Below are 26140 nucleotides of genomic sequence, written 5' to 3' on the forward strand. Positions count from 1 at the left end.
ATTAAGCTGGTTTATCAACAAGTAGGTACTGTGCTCTCCCAAAGAAATTGCACCCGCATGTATTTTGTGCCTTTAGAACATGGCCAGTGGCCACGAAGGAGAGGGTTGTGTTCCTCCTCCCTTGTTTACCTCTCTTCTTCCACGGCCAGTCTCAGCTCCACTCCCTGCAGACCCCTCCTTGCTGGGCTGCCCTCGGGGTCCGTGTATGCCCAGTGTGTACTGTCCTTGCTGGACCGCTAGTTCGCCCCCCTTCCTCACCCTCCTCCCACCTCCGGGCGTGGCTCCTCCCCACCCCACCCTGATTTTTATACCACCATCACCTTGGCATGAAGCAAAGGACTCCCCGGTCTGGAAGAGAAGTGACTGTCTTCACTTACAAACGAAAACCGGCTCATTAAATGCAGAACACAACCCTTTCAGTTAGGTCTCGAGATTCGGGAGGGGGACGCCAGTTTCCTTTAAGGGAACGCCCAGCGCCGTAGGCGGAGCGGCTCGCGCGCGCCAGCACCGTGGACAGCGCCCGATGCCTGGGGCGGGCCGGAATCACCCGCCCGCGGCCCATGCAGAGCAGGCCGCTCTGGGCAGCGCCCTGCAGAGGGGGAGGGTCCTTAACACACACCAGGGGGCCAGGTCGGGCCTTTAATGGGCCTGCCAGTTTGGAAATTGTCCTGATCCAGGGGAGGAAGACTTAACTAATGGTGTGGCAAGGAGCGCACTCACTGGGAATATTGTGAAAAGTGACACCAGTGACACTTGCGACACGGGAAGATGGGAGGGGGGGCCTCTTTCCCTTCCCCGTCCCCCGCCACTTCTCTCCCATGGCAAATAAACACAACAAAAAACTTTGCGCAACAGACAGAATGGCTGAGTTTAATGCTTCAAGTTTTCCATTTCCCTCCACAGGGCTTCGTTTTAAAAATAACAAAATGAGGTAAATAAGTTAATGTATGTACACGTTATAAACATTGTGTCGCGTTGCGGCGGCAGCAACTGCAGTTGTTAGAGACGAAGTCGCTGCGCGGTGACTCGAGGTCAGCCACCTGCAACCTGAGCAGATTTGTCGTCCTGAGGAGAATTCGAGCGCTGTTGGCGGAATGGGGTCTAGAAGCATTTGCGGTGGACGATGGAGGGCCCGGCCTCGTCGTACTCCTGCTTGGTGATCCACATCTGCTGGAAGGTGGACAGCGAGGCCAGGATGGAGCCGCCGATCCACACCGAGTACTTGCGCTCAGGCGGGGCAATGATCTGTAAGACAGGGAGCGCGTCAGGGGCTGAACCCCGCATCCCTGAGCCCACGCGCGGGCAGGGGGCGCGGGCCGCCGCCCACCTTGATCTTCATGGTGCTGGGGGCCAGCGCCGTGATCTCCTTCTGCATGCGGTCAGCGATACCCGGGTACATGGTAGTGCCCCCCGACATGACGTTGTTGGCGTACAGGTCCTTCCTGATGTCGATGTCGCACTTCATTATGCTGTTGTAGGTGGTCTCATGGATGCCCGCCGACTCCATGCCTGGGGGCCGCAGGGAGGAGCGTGAGCCGGCGGGGCGCGACCCGGGGGCGGGGGCGCGGGCGGGGCCCCGGGACTCCCGCGGAGGCCAGTGAGCAGGACTCACCGATGAAGGAGGGCTGGAAGAGCGTCTCCGGGCAGCGGAAGCGCTCGTTCCCGATGGTGATGACCTGCCCGTCGGGCAGCTCATAGCTCTTCTCCAGGGAGGAGGAGGAGGCGGCCGTCGCCATCTCGTTCTCGAAGTCCAGGGCCACGTAGCACAGCTTCTCCTTGATGTCGCGCACGATCTCGCGCTCAGCTATGGGGGGCAGCGGCAGGAGAGGAGCCCTCAGCGCAGGGCTCCGGGGCCGAGCGCCACCCCGCCCGCCCCAGGTGCCCCGAGCGCCGCGCACCTGTGGTCACGAAGGAGTAGCCACGCTCAGTGAGGATCTTCATCAGGTAGTCAGTGAGGTCGCGACCGGCCAGGTCCAGGCGCATGATGGCGTGCGGCAGGGCGTAGCCCTCATAGATGGGCACGTTGTGGGTGACGCCGTCGCCAGAGTCGAGCACGATGCCTGCGCGGGGGGCAGGGCGGGCACAAGGCAGGCAGTGAGCGCGAGCCCCTCGGCCGGCGAGGGCTGGGTCGGGCGGGGGTGGGGGTGGGGGCCGGGGCCGCGCGCACTCACCGGTGGTACGGCCGGACGCGTAGAGGGACAGCACGGCCTGGATGGCCACGTACATGGCGGGCACGTTGAAGGTCTCAAACATTATCTGGGTCATCTTCTCGCGGTTGGCTTTGGGGTTGAGGGGGGCCTCGGTGAGCAGGGTGGGGTGCTCCTCAGGGGCCACGCGGAGCTCGTTGTAGAAGGTGTGGTGCCAGATCTTCTCCATGTCGTCCCAGTTGGTGATGATGCCGTGCTCGATGGGGTACTTCAGGGTCAGGATACCTCTCTTGCTCTGAGCCTCGTCGCCCACATAGGAATCTTTCTGACCCATACCCACCATGACGCCCTGCGGAGCGGAGACACCACGCCCACGTTACCGCGGCTCAGAGTGGCACAGGGCCGGGCTCCACGGAGGTCCCCGGCCCGGCTCCCTCCGCCGAGCAGCAGTCTGACCTGGTGGCGAGGGCGGCCCACGATGGAAGGGAACACGGCCCTAGGGGCGTCGTCGCCGGCGAAGCCGGCTTTCACCAGGCCGGAGCCATTGTCGCACACGAGGGCGGTGGTCTCGTCTTCGTCACACATGGTGTCTGGTTTCTGCAAAGGATAGGAAAGCCGTGGAGACACGAGGCGCGTCAGCACAGGAGGCCCGGCTGGCCCGAGAGCCCTCCCTTCCCAGGGACCGACAGGCCTCCCCAGCCGGAACGGCCGGCAACCCGCCGGGGGAGCAGTCGAAGGGACCCATCCCGGGCTTCTCTCCCCAGGCTCAGGGCTGCGATGCGACGGGGAGAGGGGCACAGGGTCGTCGCGCCGAGAATTTCTCCACCCCGGGAACCCAAGCACAGGGTCCCCCGAGACTTCCCTGCCTTCGCTGCAGGCTACCCGCGGCAAGAGCCAGGCGCGGCCTCACCTGGAAGGTTAAGGCCGGCGGTACCTGCTAGCTGGGCAGGTGTGCGGGTGCAAGGACTTGCCCGTGGCAGGGGCTTTGGTGCTCCACCCAAAGGCGGACTGCCCTATTCCGGACCCGTCTGACATTCCGGGCTCTGAACAGAGGCACCTTTTCAAAAGCCTGATGGCCAACCCAGAGAATAGGGGCCCCTCCTGCTCTTTGGCTCAGGCCTTCGTTGGGAGGTATTGCCCTTGGGATGTCTAAAGCAAAAGCTTTAATCCACCTGGCACACACTAAATGCCAGGTAGCGGAGCCCAAAGGGCTAGGGATAAATTTGGAGACATTTCCAAAAACTGAATGCGTTGTGTCTCCTCTATAAAGACCGTAAAGTAGGCCTTGGGTCTGATCAGATGAGTCGGTTGGGTTCTACCTCGGAGTTCTCCAGGCTCCCCTAAGTGGTGCCCTGTCACCTTGTCCCCCTGTCCTATTGTTCTCCTGTCCCCGTCCCCTCCCCCACTCCCGCCCTACCTGGGCGGGTGGCTACACCTGCTGCTCTCTGGCTCGGGCCCCGGTCGCCGCGGGAGGGAAGCGAGGCTTCTCTCGGCGCTGTCCGCTGCGGTGGCCGCTGGTCCTCGCGTTCAGGTTTTATATAGCCCGCGGGCGCACCCCCCCGCGCCGCCCCGCAGGAATGTCGCTCCCCTTCTCGAGCCATATTTGGGTGTTGGGCACTAGAGCCCCCTCCCCCAGCCGGCTCGCGGCCTGGGCCCCCGCCCGGGTCCCCTGCGCTGACCAAAGAAGGAGCGGCCTGGCCCAAGCCCAGGTAACGCGGGCCGGGCCGTATATGGAGCGTCTCCCCGGCCGGTCGGCCACCCCCACCCCCCCGCGACCCGGCCCAGTTGCCCGCCCGAGGGGATGGGGTGGGGCGAGGGTCACCGCGCGCGCCAGTGGGTACGTGTGTGCGCCTGCGCTCCCGGAGCTGCACCTGTCCGAAAGGCCTCCCCACCCCGTCCGCTCTGCTCGCACGGGTGCTGCGGAGGGTGCCTCCCACATTTCAACCCTTCTTTGGGTTTACTCAGACCTGCAAAACCCCACACGCGGCTAGAAGGAGGAGGGAGCCATGTCTCAGTGATGCGACAGAGGGGATGGGGGCAGGAGTCACACCCAGTGTCCTAGGAACGGAAGGAAGGAGACCCCGGAGCCCCTCCCCGCCAGTGAACTTCATATTCTCCCCCTCAACCCCTGAGGCCCCAATTCAAGGGCTGACCCAAGTCGGCCCCCGCCCCCAACCGCGGAGAGGGCCACCGACGGCGGGAGGGCGCGCAGCTGTCGCGGCCCAGACAACTGGCGGCGGGAGGAGAGGACGGAGAGGCGGGGAAGAGGAGGCGGCGGCGCAGGGCTCCCGGGGACAGGCCGGGTCAGCGGCTCTGGCAGGGCCGGACACAAAGCCAGGGCACCGGGAGCGGTTCTCCTCAGTGACGTGCAGCACACCTGGGGGGTGAAGGAATTGGGGGGGGTGTCCTCTTTCCCCAACCTGCCCCAGGTTGGGTGGGCCGAGCTGAGCCCCTAAGTCCCCACCTCCTTGGTTGGGCTAAGAGTGTCCCTGTCCTGGAACTGAAAGGCCAGGGTCACAAGACACGACCTGGTGGTGGAATGGGTGAAGCGCCCTAAGTGAAACCTTGCTCGACCTCCCTCCCAGTAAGAAGGACAAGGACATTGCACTCTAGGATGGGTAGCGATTTTTCCTTCTGCAAAGGCTGAACAAACTCATCTTTATATTTAGAAGATGATGCCTTGCCAAGGCCCCGCGGCCTCCCGGTCCACCTTGGAGAGTCACCATCTACCAGAGGCCGCTGAAGAGGTTCTATTTATACCACTGATATATGGGGATATGCCTTTCAAATTTTCTAGAAGGATTTGGATCTACTTATGGTAAGGGAGAGTAAGGGTCAGAGGAGGTCGTCCAGTTGGTGCCGGTCTCACATTTTCTCTTTTTTTGGTGGGGGGTGGTGTGGAGTGGGGTGGGAGCGCAGTCCTAAGCCTGCTGTGGAAGCCACAGGTTTCGGTGATGAACTCAGTGACGTGCTTTGAGGGCGTACATCAGTGACATGGGACAAGTTAGGATGGAATGGTTCATTTTTCTGATGTGCTTTAGTGCTCCCGAAATAGTTGCAGTTCACATTTGGTAGTGGAACTCGGCAACTGGGACAGGTGTGGCTTCTCTGGAGGAGGGACAGAAAAGCACATGGAACCCTCCCCTGGAGGCCACATCACGGCAGCTCTTCCTAAAACCGTCAATTAAACAATAGTTTGGTTAGGATGGGGCTTACGCAGTGGATGCCAAGGGTCAGCTAAAAGCTACTGCGGTTTCCTATTTAGCTTTTTCCATTATCTTAGAGAATGAGTGAGTGACAGAACTACGTGTCATTTTGAAAACCTCAGGTCCCGCTGTCAGTGGGTAGTGAGGACGCTAGAAAAAAATAAACTGGCAAATGCACTATAGGTACAATATAAACGGAAATTCTTTTTTTTTTTTTTTAATTTTATTTGACAGAGAAGAAGAGACATCTAGAGAGGGAATACAAGTGGGGAGTGGGAGAGGGAGAAGCAGGCTTCCTGCTGAGCCAGGAGCCTGATGCGGGGCTTGATCCCAGGACCCTGGATCATGACCTGAGCTGAAGGCAGATGCTTAACAACTGAGCCACTCAGGTGCCCCTAAACGGAAATTCTTAAATTTTGGCCTGAAATAGGAATATCTAAGAACTTGGTATTTTAAAGGGGAGCGGAGTTGTAGTTTCCAAAATTCGTGCTCAGTGCAGTTCTTCTCTCTTCTCTAGCAAGCTTGCTCAGCCCAGAGTCCATGAGCTTCAAGCACACAAAGCTACGAAGAAAATGCTCAGGAGGGAAGAGACTGAGTCCAGCAAACCTTTCGGGGGGACGAGGGGGATGGGGTGCTGCTGCTGGTGGTGCTGGTGCTGAGGACACCCGGCCAGACATTTGCTTTCTGCCCCTGGGGTGGAGCTGTTTAAATAATCTCTGACAGGTCACTGTGGGGCCACCCAGTCCCATTCTGGTCTTGTTGAATTCTCATTGGCCTAGGACTAGACGTCACGGGCGAGTCACAGGCGAGTGGAAAAACTGTCTCCATACATGTACACTTTTGGGGAACACACCAGTGCTTTGCTCTCACCCGATAAGCGGGTGACCGCCTGCATACCCTTCTGAGAACTAAGTCAAGCTCAGCCATGTAGGGTATGCCTGAGAGAGAGAGCCTCCTTCTAAGGTCTCAGGTGCAGCCCTGCTCATTGGCACCTGACGGGCCGTGCTGCTACTCAGCTGTGGGTTCACAGCTCCCTCCTCCGCAGCCCTACGCCCCGAGCACCTCACAAATCTGTATGTCCCACTCTCGCTGAGTCTAAGCCTTCTGTCATTTCCTCTTGTTTCAAATATGAATTCGGGGTGCCTGGCTGGCTCCGTCTGTTGACTGTTTGCCCTCAACTCAGGTCACGGTCTGGGGGTCCTGGGATCGAGCCCCGCAACAGGCTTCCTGCTGGGTGGGGAGTCTGCTTCTCCTTCTCCCTCTGCTCCCAGTCCCCCCATTCTCTCTCTCAAAAAAATCTCAAATATGAATTCATAAAACACTTTATATGCTTTCATATTGTTAAAAGCATATAAGCTTCTAACTATTCTGAGGTAAATAAGATAGGTAATAGTCATTCAGTTTTAAGAATCAGGAAAGTAAGGCTCAATGAGCTAGACCACTCCCAGGTCCCAGAGCTGGGGCTTGGGTGACTCTCACTAGTAGTCAGAGCAGGGTGGGGACAGCTTTCTACTTTCCTTTAATCCTCCCCAGCACTTGGTTTGGTTCTGGAAAGATAACAGTTCTTCAAGGGCTCTTTTCCGAGAGGCCAAAGACGTCCTGCAATGAAGTCATGGCTTCTGCCTTGGCCATCTGTACTGACCTAATGATTCCACTGGAGCCCTCAGCTCTGCCCCTCACCCCACCACCTCCTAATATCCAGAATAATCAGTGGGTCAAAAGCTTGCACCAACTCTGCAGTAAAGTATTTCCAGGGGTATCCTCCCCCCCACCCCGACTGTCATATGTCTGCTTCTCCCTTACCCTTTGCTCCCCGCCCTCCCATTCTCTCTCAAAAAAATCTCAAATATGAATTCATAAAACACTTCATATGCTCTCATGTTGTTAAAAGCACATAGGCTCACTTCAAGAAAGACTCCATATTCTCAACTGATGATACTACGCAATCCTTAACACTGACTTGGAGATTAAAACTAGGTAAGTGCCTCGGGGATAAACACTCAATAGCTCAGTATCTTTCCCGAGTGTTTGAAGGGGGTGAGGGGTAGGTGGTAGACGAGGGGAGCAAAGGACATTCGACATTATTAGAACTGTTTGCTAAACGTGTCAACATCATCACCAACTGAGCAGGAAGAGTCATGTAATTTTACAGGAATTTGGGGTGCGCACAGATTTTGGCACAAAGATTTATTCTAGTATTATCTAAAACGGCAAAAGTAAAGTAAAAAACCCCAACCCAACCCAAAACCATTAACCCAAGTGTTCAGATGGCTAGAAGGCAGAGAAACGTTAAATAAAGCACGGCACAGCCATGTGGTAAACTGTCCTGCAGTCACTGAGTTGTGTCTCGAAGAATTGTGAAGACATGCATTTTTGAAGAGGGGGGATTCTTTTTTTTGTGGAGGTGTGAAAAATATCTTAGATATTACAATGATCTGTGGCCTCCAGAGGCACAGCACATAAAAAAATAGACAGTATATCTGTAGTATTAAACTTTCCCGGTGCAGGGTATGGGGGGATGGAGTGATTAGGACAAAGCTGTCTAAGAAGAGTCCTCAGGAATGACAGTAGGGAAAAGGCTGGGAAACACTGGATTTAGGAGATGGTCACAGTATACACTAGGTTATGGAATACACAGAATGCCCAGTGCCAAACTGTCCAAGATACATTTTACTTTTTAAAAGTTCATTTAAGTAATCTCTACACCCAACGTGGGGCTTGAACTCACGACTCTGAGATCAAGAGTTCCCTGCTCTTCCAACTGAGCCAGCCAGTTCAAACTGGTAAGTGAAACTATTTCTGGCTGGTGCCATTCCATATACTTTTATTTTTTTTTTAATTTTATTCATTTATGTGACAGAGAGATCACAAGTAGGCAGAGAAGCAGGCAGAGAGAGGGAGGAAGCAGGCTCCCTGCTGAGCAGAGAGCCCGATGTGGGGCTCGATCCCAGGACCCTGAGATGATGACCTGAGCCGAAGGCAGAGGCTTTAACCCACTGAGCCACCCAGGCGCCCCCCCATATACTTTTTTAAAAAATAGATTTCATATTTTCCTGTTTTGCTTGTTTGTTTTTTAAGAATTAATGAGGGCCCCTGGGTGGCTCAGTTGGTAAAGCATCTGCCTTCAGCTCAGATCATGATTTCAGGGGCCTGGGGCTGAGCCCTGGGTGTGTGTCGGGCTCCCTGCTCAGTGGGGAGTCTGCTTGTCCCTCTGCTCTTCCCCCTCCTCACTCTCTCTCTCAAATAAAAATCTTAAAAAATTGTTAGGATTATACAAAACTATTTTTTTAATTGTATTTTGGTATTTAATGAGGGGATTTTTACATAGAAATACTATTTTCTCTTCAGCCATTCTCCAAATTAAAGGTCCAGGAATACACAGGTGGGACCACGTTAATATTTCTGTAATCAGCCTCAACATGTGCAAGTACGTGGATTACAACAGATTAAGAAGTGAGTCCGATGACATTATGGTGTGGCTTTCCTTCCATTCCTGCTCCTAGAGAAAGCAGTCCGGCCTCAAAGGAGAAATGTGGCCTTGTATGCCTAGTGGGTGATACACTTCAGGATTCTGATTCAAACCCCAAAGTAAAAGTTTTGAAGTTTTCTTCAAAAACGAAATCCTTACATTGGAGGGTATTAGTAGTCTTTTACTTCACTGGGGTTTCAGCAAGTCTCTTACACGTATCTCCAGTTCTGCCTTCATCCTTGACACATTCATGATTTTTTTTTTTTTAATTCATTTGAGAGAGAGACAGAGCACAAGCAGGGGGAGAGGGAGAAGCAGACTCCCCACTGAGCAGAGAGCCCAATGCGGAACTCGATCCCATGACCTGAGATCATGACCTGAGCCAAAGGCAGACACTTAACAGACTAAGCTACCCAGGCACTTCATATTCACAAAATCTTAAAACATACCAGCACACAAAGCTGGCTGCTCACTTTCAAAAACATGTTATCGTTTCATTTAATCAAGGCTGCAAGCTGTGACTTTGAGAAAAGCAAAGACAGAAGTGGAAAAAAAAACTTTCCCAAGTCAGTAGAATTTCTCTTTCCTTAGAAAACATGCTCACTTTTAAAATGTGTCTTTATCCATTACTCAATTTATATAAAAATCAATTCTTTGGGAAAGACTATGTTGTAAAATTTTAATTTAGAAAAATTATTCAAAATTTTAGGCCTTAATTTTACTGTTACTAATTTTGAAAAATCCAACCATTTTTCAGTGCTAGGCTACTGACGACAAGACAGAGCTAGAAGAGCGAGCCTTCCCTCCCTCGAAATAAGATGACTATGCATTACACCGTGACAGCAGTAATGCAAAATCATGCCATCGACGGGGCCAGGGTGACTCTCAGACTGGCCTTCCTGTCACACTAGGAATTATTAGATTTGTGGCAGCACGTTGAAGGGGGCACAATGCTGTGTCCCCATAGCACATCATTACATTCAAGGATCAACAGCTAAGAACTGTTAATGCCAATAGAAAACCAAAGCCTTGTCCTGTAAGAAGAGAATTTTGGCAATTTCTTACCTGCCATCTGACAAGTTCTTCCTAACTTCCCTTAGCACCCTTCAATAGGTTCCTAACCTGGACCCTGATGCTGTCCCCGCACACAAGCTGCAAAAAGAAGAAGACAAGGCTGCTAGTGTCTTTCCTCTGTTATTAATGTAATGAGCTCCATTAACCTCTTCTTGACAATGTGTTCAAAGGCTGGAGGTGAAGCTAGAAGGAAGAGGACACAGACGGCTGTACTCCATGAAACCAGGAACCGGCCTCTCTTCACCATATTTAACTTCTGACCTTTTCAGCTGTCGGAGCAAGTTGTTTAGTGAGCATTCAACTGGGCCAGAATCTGAATATGCCAGCACCTCCCTGTCCAATCTCTAGTCTTTATTTAAAGCTGATTAAAAACTGAGTGATGACACTGGTCAGAACAATGAAGCTTTGGGAATCACTACTTTTCAGGAAATCAGATGCCATATTAAGAAAACCTTAATGGCTTCTAGCATAACACATGCTTTACACTCGTTAGACTGTGGTAAAGCTGGAATTCAGTGTAAATCACCTTGAAAATACACGAAGCTAACGGAATCTCCATACTGGAAGACTGTAACCAACACTAATACTATAAACTAATTACATGGTAACTTATAGATGGGCTAGAAAACACTTAAGGGTCTTGTTCCTCTCATTAATACTCAATTATTTATGTAGAAATATTTAATATTTTCCCAATGAACTAATCTGTTCTTAAGCTCACATGAATTACTCCTTGTTTAGTCTTTTAGTCCTACACCAAGTCAGCAAATCTGACATCTACCTTACTACATATTGCCCACTAGCCCCAACCAAAACAGACATCAATACTCCAGATCTCTTCAGTGCAGAGTCACAGCCATTTCAGAGACAATCCGTGCACTCTGGTCACGTTCAGAGTTACAGAAATTGAGGCCGAGAAGTGCTTTGTGCATACAAGTAGCCAGAACCAGAGTAAGAATTCCAGAACCCCCAACAGATAAGAAGAGAAAGGAAGGGTAGCAAGTACAGAAATAACAAGTGCTACATTTTAGATGGAAAAAGGAGGAGAGAAAATATCTTGTAACAAAAAAACCAAAACTACAGTCAGTCTTACAGCTGTTTTGTAGCAGCTTTCAAATAAAGTATACAAAATTTAGCAATACGTGTTATAAAACTGTACAAATTTTTAGATGTTTAAGGCCTAAGATTTTTATAAGGATATGCTTCCACACATTTTCAGGAACAGTGACCATTTTTAGAAAAAGTTACATTTGCCCCATAACATAATATTCATAGTTTGCTTTCAAAACAAACTCAAAGTAAGGATTAGACTTCAGGCTTCCGAGCTGGTCTGCTTGCAGGAGGTCTCTCACCTCTGGCAGGTACTCACTGAGCTGAATGCCTATAAACACAAACACAGAAAGTCCTTTTTAATTTTCATAAAACTCCCAAATGAATGAAGATGATTAATGATAACACCTGCGCTTCTATTTAAAATATAATGTCACTCCACTATTGGGAAATACTCTGCTCTAAATTCCTTCCACTGTCAAACATGCTTGTAGGTCTATAGCATGACATTCTTACTTTGAAGAGGCTGCTGGAGTATTTTTCCCCCTAGTGGTCAAAACACCAATCTGATCAAAGTTTTTAGTAAGACTTGAAATACTTTCATTTTCTACACAGCTTAAGTCATTTCTTCAATGTGGAAGTTTTTAACTAATAATCACCTGAAAACAAGTATTTCAAACAACTACATATTCCAACTTACATTAATTTCAAACAAATATATAATATCTAATTATATATTCAAGTACTTCAACAATTATATGTATTAAATATATACCCAATTACATATAGGGAAATAATTTAGTCGTATAGTATTATGAAAGCTAGCTCCAGTGTCTCAAATATATTATAGTCTGAAATGAGATAGGTGAAGAATTATTTCTTCATTAGACCTCTGTAAAGCTAGAAAGCCAATGGGCACTGATGAAATGGAACTGTTGGAATTAGGATCTGTGTAGTTACAAAAAGGTATGTACAATTTTCTCATTTGATAAAAAAATACGGGAAAAAATTTTTCAATTAATAATACAATATTTTATAATTTGTCATATTAGCATAAGGTTCTCAAAATCATACACTGAGGCTTTTTTCCCAATACTCTCAAAGTGCCTAGTACTATTTTTTGTACTTAATTATTATTATTATTTTTTTAAAGATTTATTTATTTATTTGACAGACAGAAATCACAAGAAATCACAAGAAAATCACAAGGAGGCAGAGAGGCAGGCAGAGAGAGAGTAGGAAGTAGGCTCCCCGCTGAGCAGAGAGCCCAATGCAGGGCTCGATCCCAGGACCCTGGGATCATGACCCGAGCCGAAGTCAGAGGCTTTAACCCACTGAGCCACCCAGACGCCCCTGTACTTAATTATTATATAATTAAAAATCTGGGTTAATAAATGTTTTGAGGCTAAATTTGAAATATTTATAGATCATTTACTACAATTAAAATACTTTCAATAAGGAGTTTTTATCTGTCAAACAGCATTACACTTCTGAAAATATATTGATTTTAAAAGATCAATTCTCTAAAAAAATTTAACATCTTATTTGGCTTCTATTTTTACCATGCATGCCCTCTGTTTAGAACTAATATTTGATGGATTTCTTTTTCTCACTACCATCAGGCTCTGTCCTCCTTTAAAAACATTCACTATTGTACATAGTAGCTGTATTATTAAAAAGGTTCCAAAAATAAATGTCTTTAACTTCTTGTTATAAGTATATATACCTTTTCCTTGTATACATATGTTCATTTTCCTAATAGTTTCTACTTGTTTTTGTTCTTTGGTCATAATTCAATAATTCTTCCTGTAAAATCACAACTTTCCATTCCTGTTGTTCATCTATGATTTATAATCTAAGAATAATAAAAACAGCAAAGTCACCTCTAAATAGCACTAAACATTAAATAGCCACAATTTAATTCTGTGGCACTTTTATGAGAACAATCTTCAAGAAAAGCACTGGATTTGGGTCAAAATGCTTTCTAATAATCTATTAGGCTCATGGAAAATCTCTCCAGTAGTACAGAGAAATCAACCATACCCAGTTATTTCATTTCCAAATACAGAAAAGAGAAAGTCTTAGAGGGGCATTTTAGCTCTTTCTGAATTTGAGGTATTTCAAATACTTTCAAACAAATCAGGTTCTTCTGTTATACCCCTTCATTATTTCATTTTAAATTTTTTAATTTATTTTGTGACAACGAATAGGCTTAATTAACCTTTGTGTTATTTGCTCATCTTTGAAAAAGAATGCACTATTAAATTGGTCACGAGAGGATAACCAAGTATTACTTTTTCAAAATAGAAGTCCAGATCAATTCTGAGCAAGTTCCAAGTAATCTAGTCATGGAATTATATTTTCACTGAATCACTTACAAAAGGAGACTAAAAATCTAAAAAGTAACACTAAGAGACCATCGCAGGGGGCTGGAAAACAAAAGCTTCTGACATGTAAACACTGAGAGTTTGCCTCTGTTTCACCCCAGAATACTGGTCTGTGTGGTTAGTTTCACACTGTTTTTCTAAGCCCCGCCCCCCACGTCCCCTGGTTAAGCCAGCAATTTTAAAATAGAAGACTGCAGAATACAACCCATTACAGAGGAGCTGGGGCTATGAATCTGCAAAATACTTGAAGGCATTCAAAGGACAAATGTCTATTGAGTGACTACTATGTACCAGGGACTGGGTTCGTCATATTTGATATAGATTAAATAATGTATCTTACATACATACGTATAGAAAACTTTCAAATGTGTGTAAATGTCAGTATGATGGATAAAAGTCCTATTTAGAGGGACTGAATTTACAATAACTTACCACTGTGTATTTTTTCCATTTGGTATAAAACAGAGTACCCTTATATTTGCAAGGACTGATAAATACTAAGTCTATTTTGCACGTTGCTTGAATTTAGTATGAACATTTTGATAGAATTTTCTATTTTCTATAATAAATATGAGCCACACATGTATAAAATGTGTAAAATGCTCATCTCTAGTCTAACACTCTCCATACATTAAGCTCCCAGTAATATGCAAAAAAGTGAAAGTAAATACAGTTGATCCTTAAACAACCCAGGTTTGGATGGCATGGGTCCACTTACCTGCGAATTTTTTTGATACAGTAGAGTACTGTAAATGTATTTTCTCAATAACAATTTATTTTCTCTAATTTATCTTATTATAAGAATATAGTATATAATACACATGCAAAGTATGTGTTAACCAGAAGTTTATGTTATTGGTAAAGGTTTCTGGTCAACAGCAGGCTAACGGTAGTAAAGTTTTTAGGGAGTCAAAAGATGTATGTGGATTTTCAACCGTACTGGGGATCACTGCCTCTCATCCACATTGTTCAAGGGTCAACTGAATCCCCTACTTCATATTCCCCCTGAGAACAGCATTTTACCTACAAAAGCTTCTTTACCTAATTTATTGTGTCTCAATCAGCAAATGGAATTTTGCTCAGTATATTAGGTACAAAACATATCCCCTTCTTTTTCTTTTTATTTTGTTCCTAGCATGAATTTTAGAGTGTTCATGTCCAAAATGGACGTGTAAAAGCATTTTGTAAATTGTACTTTAGTACGGTCCATTATATAACAAAAAGTTATTTCTCATTTATATATCATTTCAAGTTTTCGATCTTCACAAGAGTTAACCAAAAAATTAAAGGAAAATGGTTACTTATATCATACAGAGTTTTGGTGTCATAACATCTGAATCCATTCCTTGTCCATCCTGTATCAGCATGGAGACTTTGCCCACTGGGGTCCACCAAGACCCATGTGGATGGAGATTTCACCTTGACATGTGCTCCCCCAATTGGGAGAGGAAAGAAACATTTTAAACAAATCAACAAATCTCTCTAATTCTGAGTATGATACTATTTAATCTTAAACTTCCCTGTCACTGACACCTTGGAAAATCCCCGTTATTTTCAGATTTCTGAAACTGAGAAGTGATGCTATAATTTCCAATATTAACAAATGACTTACCATCTTTTAAAAGTTTCTGTAAGATTTTCACAAATATACTGTCTTTAGATACTTCAATTGGATCATCCTTACCATCTGAACTGGACCAGCTAGAAAACAAAATTGCAGTAAGAAAAAGAAATCATGGACATATCTGAAATAAATGACTTCTGTTTGCTACTGTAGTTTTATTTTGCTGGTTGTACCGGGGTGGAAAATCTTGAGTTTTGTAATACTGTTTCAAAGTATTTACATAAGGGAGGTTTGAATGTTGAATATACTTAGAGTCCCAATATCAGATACAAAATGCTATACTCAGGTAGCTATTCACCCAACACAACCATATGCATTTGATGTTAAAACAAAGTAGCAAGCCATCTTTCCCCCCAAAATTCTACAAATAAATAACAAACCTAGTAAGGACTCCCAAGTACAATCTTCAGACCATAGGTAACAGTTACAATATATTGTAACATACTCTGCTTTTCATAAAAATAAAATGGTAAGGAGGTTCTAGTTTAATGTTTTCTTTATCTAGTTGAGATTACTGCTTACACCCACACATACACACACACACAAAATCACTGCTTTGTAGCAATCAATGAATATATTCCACAATACCTTAAAGTTTTTAAAAAATTTTATTTAAGAGAAAGACAGGAAGCGAGCGTGGCGGGGAGGGGCAGTGGGAGAAGCAGACTCCCCGCCAAGTGGGGAGCCTGACATAAGGACCAAGGACCCAGAAATCCTGACATGAGCCAAAGGCAGATGCTTAACTGAATGAGCCACCCAGGTGCCCCAACACCTTAAAGTTGTTTTTTTTTTTTAAAAGATTTTATTTATTTATTTGACAGAGAGAGAGATCACAAGTAGGCAGAGAGTCAAGCAGAGAGAGAAGGGGAAGCAGGCTCCCTGCTGAGCAGAGAGCCCGATGCGGGGCTCGATCCCACGACACTGAGATCAAGACCTGAGCCAAAGGCAGTGGCTTAATCCACTGAGCCACCCAGGCGCCCCAACACCTTAAAGTTTATAAACATGAAGTCATGACAAGGAATTCCAATCAAATGACAGCATATTTTTTTTAAGATTAGAAAGGAAAACGAAGCGGACAGAGGGAGATGCTTCAGAAAGTGACCTCCAAGACCAAATAGAACAACAATTTTAACTATTTGGGAGTGATCAGAAGAAGAAATGCTTTAGTAAAAATAGTCCTACTGCAATTTCTCAGCACCATATAAAAAGGAAAATTTTAAGTAGGGAAGGGTGTTAGCACTCAAGTCAAGTTCTCTCAAATTCTTTTCCTAGAAACAATTCAATCCCCCAACTGATTATTCTTTCACCGCCACCGCCTTTCTTTGCCACCATGTCCCATGGAAATCTCTCTTCTCAGGAAGGAGATGATCACAAAAAAGAGGTCTCGGTAATTTATAAGAGGGTACTGATACTCTAATATACTTTTTGTTTAAAACAAAATGCAGCTTCTTTGGCAGAACTGGCCCAACTTCTGTGAAAATCAGGAACATACATATTTCTGTGCAAACTGACAGTCTAAATTTTAAAATCAAAAGTAGAGGGGCATTTAGATGTCTCGGTTAAGTGTCTGACTCAGGTCATGATCTCGGGGTCATGGGACTGAGCTCCACACTGGGTTCTGCACCGGGCATCCAGCCTTCTTAAGATTCTCTTTCTCCCCTTCTCCCTCTGCACCCCACCCCCACTCTCCCACTCAAATAAATAAACTCAAAATAGAGATTTATTATACCAGTGGTCCTAAGTCCTTAAACTCTTCCCTAACTACTGAATGAGAAACTTAGATTACTAATGCACACAATAAAATTTTTATAATTATGTTAGAATATAATTAGGTCACAAAACCATTTGATACATGATATCATAATCTTCCTCAAGAGTCCTTTTCTAGGGGTGTCTGGGTGGCTCAGTGGGTTAAAGCCTTTGCCTTCAGCTCAGGTCATTATCTCAGGGTTGTGGGATGGAGACCTGCATCAGGATCCCTGCTCAGGGAGCCTGCTTCCTCCTCTCTCTCTGACTGCTTCTCTGCCTACTTGTGATCTCTGTCAAGTAAATTAAAAAAAAAAAAGAGTCCTTTTCTAAAACCATAGCTTAGATTCATGTTATGAGAACTTACTTATCTCTCTGAAGAGCTTTGCAAAGGATTTCCAGTTTTAGATCATTTATATTTACATCTTCCTCCTTTACAGTAAAACAAAAAAAAAAATCCTCATTAAGTCCTGATTTAAAAAAAAATACAGGTTTAAATTTGAGTTAATTAATTCTGCATAAACCATTTACTTTAATTCATAGTTTTAAAAAATTTCCTTTAAGACATTAATACTCAGAAGAGTAAGCCAATTAGTAACTGTGTAAGAATTAGTTTCTGATTATTTTGTGATAATCTGATTTTTTCAGGAAGCTTGAAGGGCTAAGATTTGAAACAAGGTAAATAAAAGCCAATATACTACATTTTAAAAATCTACCAAACTGCTTTCAATTGCAGGGCCAACTATTTAATCTACAAAATTGTTATTATAAACAATAATTTGTTTATAAATTAACTCTCCCTCAAAGAAACAGCTCCTCTTAGGGAGATTACTATGAAGAATAAATCAATAAAGCAATGTATCAGACTGAGGAACTAATGATGACTTAATAATGAAAAAGAAAAAAAGCCTTAGGACTCTGAAAAACTGTGTTTTTATTCATGCACATAAAAAGACATCTGGCAATGTGTGAGAATTATCAGGAAAGGGAATCTCCTGACAGCTTTTCGAAAGAGCTATACACATTCCAAGAGTTAGGAATAGTTGAACCAGAGAGTCTTTCTAAATTAATACACTGTCATGATTGGCTAAAAGATGTATTTTTTTCTCTTTTTATATGTATTCAGTTCTCCAGAAAACCAAATATATAAATTGTGATCCTTGCCTGGGATCATCTCAAGTGATTTTACTTACCTCATCAATATATTCCAGCAGGTCCAAAGCTTTCTTGAAATCATATTCATTAGCTCTTCTGTTTTCTTCACAGATATACAGCTATGGCAAATTCAAATAAGGTTCAGGATTATTTTAAGTAATCATATAACCAAGACCAGAGAAATTTATGGAGAAAAATACATCATTCTGTCTTTCAAGTAAGTCAAAGGTATCTTTATTTTATCATAAAGAAAACTATCATCTTTGGAAATTATACTCCATCTATCCTCATAATAAACTGTCCTTCAAAATGTGCCTATGCTCAACAGTAATTAATTTGCAAATCTTGATATATATACTTCTAAAATATCAGTAAATTTTATTTTTAGGTTCCAGAGAGTATACATATTTCAGTATCCTTTCGAGCATATTCTTTGCAATATGCTACATAAGGAGAGGCCATTGTGAGCTCAATTATAGGAAATCTATTACTAGTAATGGCTAAAATATGGATGCTTTTGAATTGTCTTCTTTTCAATAAAATTAGAACAAATTCAAAGTGATCTACATTGCTCTTGTATTTGAAACACTTTCTTGAAAGGCAAAGAGAGAAGCAGAGTTAAGGCTACAAGTGTATTTAACAACAAAAGTATCTTACCCAGGCTGCAGCCCACAATCTAGCTATGCCCTTAGGAATATGTTATGTTCCAGAGGAAAAGGGTGAGGTCAGTACTTATAGGCTATGAAAATCCAATTCCTTAAACCATTTTTCTTGTGGAAGAACCTGAGCTGTACCTCGTGGTACATATTTGTCCTCTGCTGGAAAAGAAAGGTCAACTGCATGAGCATCTCTAGGAACAGGTGGAGATCGACAGGGAGGCAGAGGCTAGTCCACTACTTCCTGCTAACGTGCATCCTGATCTCCAGCAGCTTCTAACAACTTATTCTAGAGGAAGGGGAATGTTACCAGAAAAATAGGAAGTGGGAAGATGACTACTCATAGGAACTATACCATCTGACTCTAGAAATAGCGATGTTGTTTAGAGATTAAGGAATGGTGCAAGGATGGAAAAGCACGCACGCTGATGAGCTGAGGGGCAGTCAGCACGGGCATCGCACTGAGACTGAGCTGTTTCTCCGCCAGCAGCTGTTCAGGCAGGGTCTCCTGGTGCAGTAGAAAGCGCTCCTGCTCAGCCATTTCTAGAATTCAGAATGAGAGGCAGAGAGGGGCAGTAAACTCTTCTGCTCTATCATAAAACAAATCTAAATTAAAAAAAAAAAAAAAAAGGCAGAGCATCTCTAAAGGTAATCTCATCACTACTTGGTGACCTTAAAATGTTGTTATTAATTCTGCTACCTCTTGATTTCTGATGTTAAAACATATTCATGGCTTGATTCAAATCATAGAAACAATCAGCCACCAGAAACAGGAGGGGAGAGAAGAGCTATGAAAATACATGCTACTGCCTGAAGAAATTATAGAACAGATGGCTATTTCATGAGGCACAAGTCCCTCAAATTGGGGGTCACCCAGTCCCATGTTATTTAGCTCAGAAACTCCCACCAGAGTTTCTAATATATGCTTTCACTAAGGGAAATGATCTATTTAAAAGCTACCACGAGTATATTCCAGGAAAAACAAAACCTGGAAGTTTATGCACCAAACCTAACAAGCAACAGTAACCTTAAGAGGACGAGGTGACCTGGTGAGGCTTAGTTGGGATAAGCTACCAAGGCTGCAGCCAGCCCAATCGGAGGTTTTGCCCAGGAAAGTGTGCTGGGCTGCAGGGGAAAAGGACTAAGAACTGCCATGCAGTCTCATAAACACAGTGGTCACAGCAAAGTACAGTGACCAAAGCACATATATGCTCATAATGACATCACTCCACATGATGCTAATTTTATAACAATCATACAAATCATTTTCCATACCTAGAAAAACAGACTGGGAGGATACACAAAATAGTAACAGTAGTAATCTATGAGGCAATGAGATTATATAGACAATTTATTTTTTTGATGTGTTTTTCCTGGTGATTTACAAATTTCCATAAGGAATTATCATATAACCAGAATTATTTTTTTAAAAATCTACTCCCTATGACCAGATATATTGATGACAGTCTGTAGGTAATTACTGACACTTGAAAATACTCCCACTATTTTAAGAAAGTAAAAGTTAAGAAGTGATCAAATCAAGACGATGACCAGAGTTCCAACGATTTCTGGTGCACAGGGGAGCAAAACATAAAACCCTGATTTGATTAACATGGTCTAAGTCTGGTGACCAGGCTAAAATCTGGCTTCCCATGTTAGACTATCAGCCAACCTTACAGACGCAGGGGGAGCAGCAGAGGCAGGCTCTCCACTGAACAGGAAGCCTGACGTGGGGCTCAATCTTAGGACCCTGAGTTCGTGACCTAAGCGGAAGGCTGACACCTAATGAATGAGCCACCCAGGTGCCCTGGATTTTTCATTTTTAAATGGTGAAATAAGGGGCGCCTGGGTGGCTCAGTGGGTTAAAGCCTCTGCCTTCAGCTCAGGTCATGATCCCAGGGTCCTGGGATCGAGCCCCGCATCGGGCTCTCTGCTTGTCAGGGAGCCTGCTTCCCCTCCTCTCTCTCTGCCTGCCTCTCTGCCTACTTGTGATCTCTGTCTGTCAAATAAATAAAAATAAAATTTAAAAAAAAAAAAAAAGAGAAAAAAAAATAAATGGTGAAATAAAACGTTTTACTATCACTCTTTTTGGAGTTCAAATTATCCCCAGACTTGGCCAATGGAGGCTATTGTGTTGACATCTCTACATTAAACTTGTTTTCTGGCTAAACAAGACTTCCCAAGACCATTTCTTCAATACCCTCATTTCCTTTTACTAAGAAATAGTAATGAGATGCCGAAGTACAGGGCTAGGTATACTTATGCTCCTGGGGTATAGAAAAACTTTAATTTTGAACAATCCTGATTCCATCTGAATATCTCCGATTCAAACGCAGTAGAGGGTTCTTCCTCGTCCTCCTTCCAGATTTCATCTCCCTTCCCTTTGGTTCTCAAAAATAACAATATATCAAATCAATTTCTCAACCAACAATATAACAAAATAGTTGTATACAATTATGATGCCAAAAAGTTTTGAATTCTGAAACTAGTAGCTTCAAAATTACAACTATCTATAATAAAACCCACTGAGAAAAGGCCAAGATTTCTTTGCAGCTCTTCTTGTTCTTCGGATATGAGTCACTAAGGGTACCCAGAGCACTTTTCAAATCATATAACAACCTTCCTAGGAATTCTTAACTAACATACAAATTTTCTCTAAAAAAAAGAATCCCCAAAAATACATACTTGAGTGTCTAACAACACTGAACAGAAACGACTCTTCATAAAGGAGAGGTAGATTCTGTGTCTAATGAACCCTATTAAATGATAAAGTAATGCACTAAGTTCACTGATAGCATGACTGATGTTCAAATCTTTATTTTACCTTCAATTTTTTCCTGCAGTATATCCTCTGAAAAGTCTGAAGCCAATGCAGCCAATTTACTCAAACCCAGAAGGGTTTTCTTCTTTGCAAAGTAATGAGTTTCCATGTTTGCCAAACCCAGAAGTGTTGCATGAGCCTAGAATAAACAAAAAATGAAAAATGGTAAGATTCTATGTACTAATTTAAGTTGAAACAAAGGTTAAGTACAACCCAAAACTGTTTTCCCCCAATACAAATGAAAGATCAGATCCAATACCAGCAAACCTAAAACTGATTGGTACTATATACCAGGAGTAACTACTCAATAAAATATCAACCAGCCACACTAATTACTGGGAAAAGAAACAGGTATAAAACATCTGTTCTATAATAACTATATATTCACTTTGTTCTATAATAACTATACATTCCTTGAACAACTTAGGGACAAACTTTAAAATTAATTCTTGTACTATTTTTACTCATAATTTGAACATTTTCATACAAAAAAAGGCAATAGACTGTTCTTTACACATTAATAAAATTTTTGTACTTTACTATAATAGTAATCAAATCACAAAAGATACTTTTTTTTACTGAGACATTAAAAGTAATGGCAACACTACCATAAGTAAAAAAAGAACAGTTTATTCAAATTATGTCAGAGAATAGGAGATACATATTTCGAATAATCTCTAGGGTCACCTGGGTGGCTCAGTCGTTAAAAGTCTGCCTTTCGCTTACGTCATGATCCCAGGGTCCTGGGATCAAGTCCCGCATCAGGCTCCCTGCTCAGTGGGAAGCCTGCTTCCCCCTCTCCCACTCCCCTTGCTTGTGTTCCCTCTCTTGTTGGGTCCCTCTCTGTCAAATAAATAAATAAAATCTTTAAAAAAAAAAAATCTCTAAATAGTATTCTAATCACTAAACTACACTAATCAAGTAAAAAACTGCCTAACTCTGCTCGATGTAACTGAATTATTCTTACCTTTTCTAATTCCTGACTGTTAATTTCATGTAACCAGCTGAGATGTTCATGAGCCTGCAAAAAATTCGCCAACTCTCCATGCTGAGAAATGGGCTGAGATAATAATTTGCCTCGCTTTCCTTTCTCCAGATACCAACGGAAGAGAAAGTCTGAAAAATTCTACAAATAGTAGGGCAAAAAATCCAATAATATTCAGTAATATAATTTTTAGAAGTACATTTCTATATTAAAATATTTATTTTTTTCAAAGGTCTTAGATTGCAGAACAGAAATCTTTAAACACTTAGATTTTATATGTGGTAAGGTCCTAAAAAAACTTAAGTCACCTCATTTAATAAATGGGGAATTCAGATTCAAAAAGAGGATCTTGCGCAAGATCATGTAAACTTTAGATGTGCATGGTGTGGTGTGGTAGCCATTAGCTATATACAGCTGTTTAAACTTAATTAAAATTTTAAAATTCAGTTCCTCAGTCACACTAGCCACATCTCAAGTGCTCAATGGCCCTATGCCCTTAGACTACATGAGTAAGATCTCCAGTGTCAAAGAAAGTTCTATGTGACAGTGCAGATTGAAAGATTCTTCAGGGTTGAATTTTGTGTCAGAAGGCCATGCAGGTTTGCATGATAAATAGGAATCTAGAGGGGCCCTCAATGCCTAGCTGGTTTTTCCCACCAGACATTTGCTGAATGCTGGGTAGTACGGAAGGCTAGGGTGGAAAGGAAGACCAAAATGTCCTACACAGTATGTAAGAGATGTTTCCACTAAAGAGGGGGAACTCTGCAACAAATACACCATTCCCACAAGACTTCAAAACTGGACATAAAATGAATGTAACAAAAGCCACAACCAAGCCTTGGCCCACCTCTATTCTTGATGAATCGAGTGACCTGCCTCTCATCCTATCTGCCTCCCCAAGGAAAAGCTGCATTCATTTCCATCTTTAAGGTTCTTTTATACACAATATCCAAAATAAAACAAAAAAATTACAAGACATAAAAAGCAGAAAAATATGACTAATAACGAGACAACAGAATAGACCAAAGAATGATCAGATTTTGGAGGTAGCACGGAAGGATTTTTAAATAACTACTAAACATATTAAAGAAAGTAAATGAATGCAAAAATGAATGGAAAATGTCAACACGGGATTAGAGTCCACAAAAAGAATAAAAATCATGATGGGCGCAAAAGTATTTACTAGGCCCTAGTCAAATATGGTAAGTTATGCCCAGTTTATTATATACCATTAACACCATCAAAAACATGGTTCTGAAACAGTTAATGAAAAGCACAAATATCAATAATGTATTAAGGGAAACAAGCAATTGGCGAAACATGTTTGTCTGCAATATTACAGAGTATGGAGACTAGAACAATACAAACCAAATGTTAAAAAGGGTTCTGTCTGGGTGGTGAAATTGTGAGTGATTTAAAATTTTCTATTTTATAAACGTTTTCTGAATGTTATACAATGTCACTTTTATAGTAGGAAAAAAATCGGTTTTACAGGAATATCAACTGACTGAATAAAGTGGCTTTAAGGAGCAACTAAAATTCACCTAAAGATTGTTATAATGAGAACTTTAAAAAAAATAAGCATTATGTCAATCAAAAAAAGCTGAGCTCTCCAAAAGTTGTAGGATCCTGTGCTCCCATGAAATTTTTTCAAAGTTTTAAAACTCTTCCAATATCCGTCTACCCAAGTACTTTTGATTGTAACTAGAAATACCAGAATAGAACTGAGAGTTTTAACACTTTGTTCAAAGGTCAAAGAATCTTTCAGTAATATTTGGAATTGTCTGCCAACTTACAAAGAAACATAATGTACAAATTAGTATCTAAGTTAACAGCATCTTTCTAAAAACAGAACATTTGAAATGGTAAAACCAACTACACGATCTACTGCCTATGTCCTCGGTGTTCATTACCTGATCAGCAAACTGGGTCATGTAGCGCTGGAGTCTGGTCTGGTTGTCGGTCTGCTCACACATCTGTACTAAGATATCAAAGTCACAGTACTTTTCTGCTAATGAAGCAGCCCACGGGTACTGGCCTAGTGTGACTGTAAAAATGAGAACAGATGGAAAAAAAAAAATCCTGTTAGTGAAAACTTAATATGTGATGAAAAAAATATTACTTGAAATTTTACCTTTAACTCACACCATACTCTAAAAACAATTAATGGAATAGAAACCTTTCCAGTTACAGGCATTCAGTTTCATAATCCACATAAATTCATTAAAGACACAAATTTAATCCACTGCTTGTTCCTACCTACCTAGGAGGCTATGCCCTTCCTGTGTGTACAAGCCCCTCTTCCTCATCTTAGCTATGGAAAGAACGTGTCCTTTGCTGAACAGCCACACTCTCCTAGCTGCGCCCTTTAACAGCCCTCATCGTGCTCTACTGGGCAGACTAGTTATTTGTGTAAAGGTCTCGGATGACAAGCTTGGAGGACAGTCTCCATTTGTTGCTAATTTACCTTTTCAAATCCTCTTCAGCATGGCACTTGTACCTAGGAAGTTTTGAAAACAAGGCTGAACAAATGAACACAGGAAGATGTACATACATGCAGTAAGTCCTTGGTTATGGCTGGCTGAATGATAGTACACTGAACACGTTGCATTAATGATTTGACTCCTTCATCCGTTCCGCAAATTCGAAGATCCATGGCCCTCGCTAAATACCATGTACTTACGAAGTGGAGATAAGAGATCTGATCTCTTCTGGAGGTACTCCATCTCCAGACTGCTGTATCTTTCTTGATCACCAGATCCGTCCAGAGACTTCAGCTGGGAAACATAACCATCCAGGAAGCAATCAATCAGTGCCACCAGCTGCTCTGTCAGAATGTTTCGGAGGTTGCTGTCTGCCTGAGGATAAACCACTTTCAGGACAATCCCATGCTGGCGTTCTATTACTGTTCGGATGCCTGAAGGACCACTTGTTGCTGTGAAATCACACAAATTAATACGGTAAGTAAGGGCTCTACACTGGCTGAGAAAGGCCAACTGCCTAAAACCTATCACCTCACTGCTGCTGGAAAGAGAAATCAAACAGGGTTTCAGTTGATAGATACCTCTCTGTCCTGCTTAAATCCCATCTTCTCTATGGGAGACTTCCTCAACAAAGCCAGGTAAACATGATCCTTCTTCCTTCTAAATCCCTTTGATGCTGCTCCACATACTTTTTTGTATTAATTCAACAATAAATAGAGTCAACACCTCCATAACAAGGACGTGCTTCTTTGAATAACTATATGCCCTAAAATCTAATAGACATGGGGTGCCTGGCTGCCTCAGTCACTAGAGCATGCGACTCTCGATCCTGGGGTCATACGTTCAAGTCCCTCGTTGGGGGTAGCGATTACATAAAAAATAAAATCTAGTGGACACATAGAAAGTACTATGAAATACATCATGGAGAGATCTATAAATTATTCAAGGGAATAAAGCAATTTTCACAAGAACTGCTCATTCTGGAGACAGCACTTATTTGTCATTTCACTTATAAACCTACACTAATGGAGTAATAGAGCTTCCAAAAAGGTCATTAGAAATATATTTTGAATTACTGTTAATAATAAATCAGTGTATTGGGCTCAGTGCTTGACATCTCACCCGTCCAAGGAACATATTCAGGTTCTTGTTCTGGTGGTTCTTCTCTTCTATATAAGGAGTTTCTATTTTGTCGATAATGACTAGCAGCCTGTAGCATGTCCTGGGGGAAAAAAAAAAAACGTGTTAGCATATGCAGAGAGTGATGAATCCCAGTATTTTTAAAGGTAGTTTGAAACATCAAAGTCTATTAATACCAAAAAATACTAGCACAGGTC

The 26140-nt window shown here is 43.2% G+C and overlaps 3 protein-coding genes and 1 long non-coding RNA gene across 5 annotated transcripts in view; 2 read left to right on the plus strand and 2 right to left on the minus strand.

Annotated features, from left to right (window-relative positions):
• Nucleotides 1–843: 843 nt before the first annotated feature.
• ACTA1 (actin alpha 1, skeletal muscle) lies at nt 844–3685 on the minus strand. 2 transcript variants are annotated; one of them, XM_032311861.1, is made up of 7 exons: nt 3583–3685; nt 2604–2744; nt 2172–2496; nt 1899–2060; nt 1613–1804; nt 1328–1509; nt 844–1245 (listed from the first exon to the last, which is right to left on the minus strand). In XM_032311861.1, exons 2-7 carry the CDS (start codon nt 2730–2732, stop codon nt 1102–1104), a joined length of 1134 nt encoding a protein of 377 aa, XP_032167752.1. In that variant the 5' UTR covers nt 2733–2744; nt 3583–3685; the 3' UTR covers nt 844–1101. The 2 variants fall into 2 exon arrangements, with proteins under 2 accessions (XP_032167752.1, XP_032167751.1); XM_032311860.1 differs by having other exon boundaries at nt 3565–3672.
• LOC116572685 (translation initiation factor IF-2-like) lies at nt 3647–4784 on the plus strand. Its single transcript, XM_032311862.1, has 2 exons — nt 3647–3856; nt 4113–4784. Exons 1-2 carry the CDS (start codon nt 3725–3727, stop codon nt 4533–4535), a joined length of 555 nt encoding a protein of 184 aa, XP_032167753.1. The 5' UTR covers nt 3647–3724; the 3' UTR covers nt 4536–4784.
• Nucleotides 4785–4829: 45 nt separating this feature from the next.
• LOC116572686 lies at nt 4830–10008 on the plus strand. The gene is made up of 3 exons (XR_004278472.1): nt 4830–4965; nt 7245–7330; nt 9923–10008. It is a non-coding gene; the product is annotated as an uncharacterized LOC116572686 (long non-coding RNA).
• A 2-nt stretch (nt 10009–10010) lies between these two features.
• Nucleotides 10011–26140, minus strand: part of NUP133 (nucleoporin 133) — a 56573-nt gene continuing 40443 nt past the window's right edge. Inside the window, exons 17-26 of the mRNA XM_032311857.1 lie at nt 25926–26025; nt 25004–25255; nt 24234–24367; nt 22303–22461; nt 21339–21474; nt 18939–19057; nt 17897–17977; nt 17071–17135; nt 14946–15034; nt 10011–11277 (exon numbers count right to left, since the gene is read on the minus strand). Of these exons, the coding sequence (XP_032167748.1) occupies nt 11141–11277; nt 14946–15034; nt 17071–17135; nt 17897–17977; nt 18939–19057; nt 21339–21474; nt 22303–22461; nt 24234–24367; nt 25004–25255; nt 25926–26025 (1272 nt within the window). The 3' untranslated portion in view covers nt 10011–11140. The remainder of the gene's footprint in view (nt 11278–14945; nt 15035–17070; nt 17136–17896; nt 17978–18938; nt 19058–21338; nt 21475–22302; nt 22462–24233; nt 24368–25003; nt 25256–25925; nt 26026–26140) is intronic.

This window comes from Mustela erminea, chromosome 14, assembly GCF_009829155.1.
Source record: "Mustela erminea isolate mMusErm1 chromosome 14, mMusErm1.Pri, whole genome shotgun sequence".
Lineage (NCBI taxonomy): Eukaryota > Metazoa > Chordata > Mammalia > Carnivora > Mustelidae > Mustela > Mustela erminea.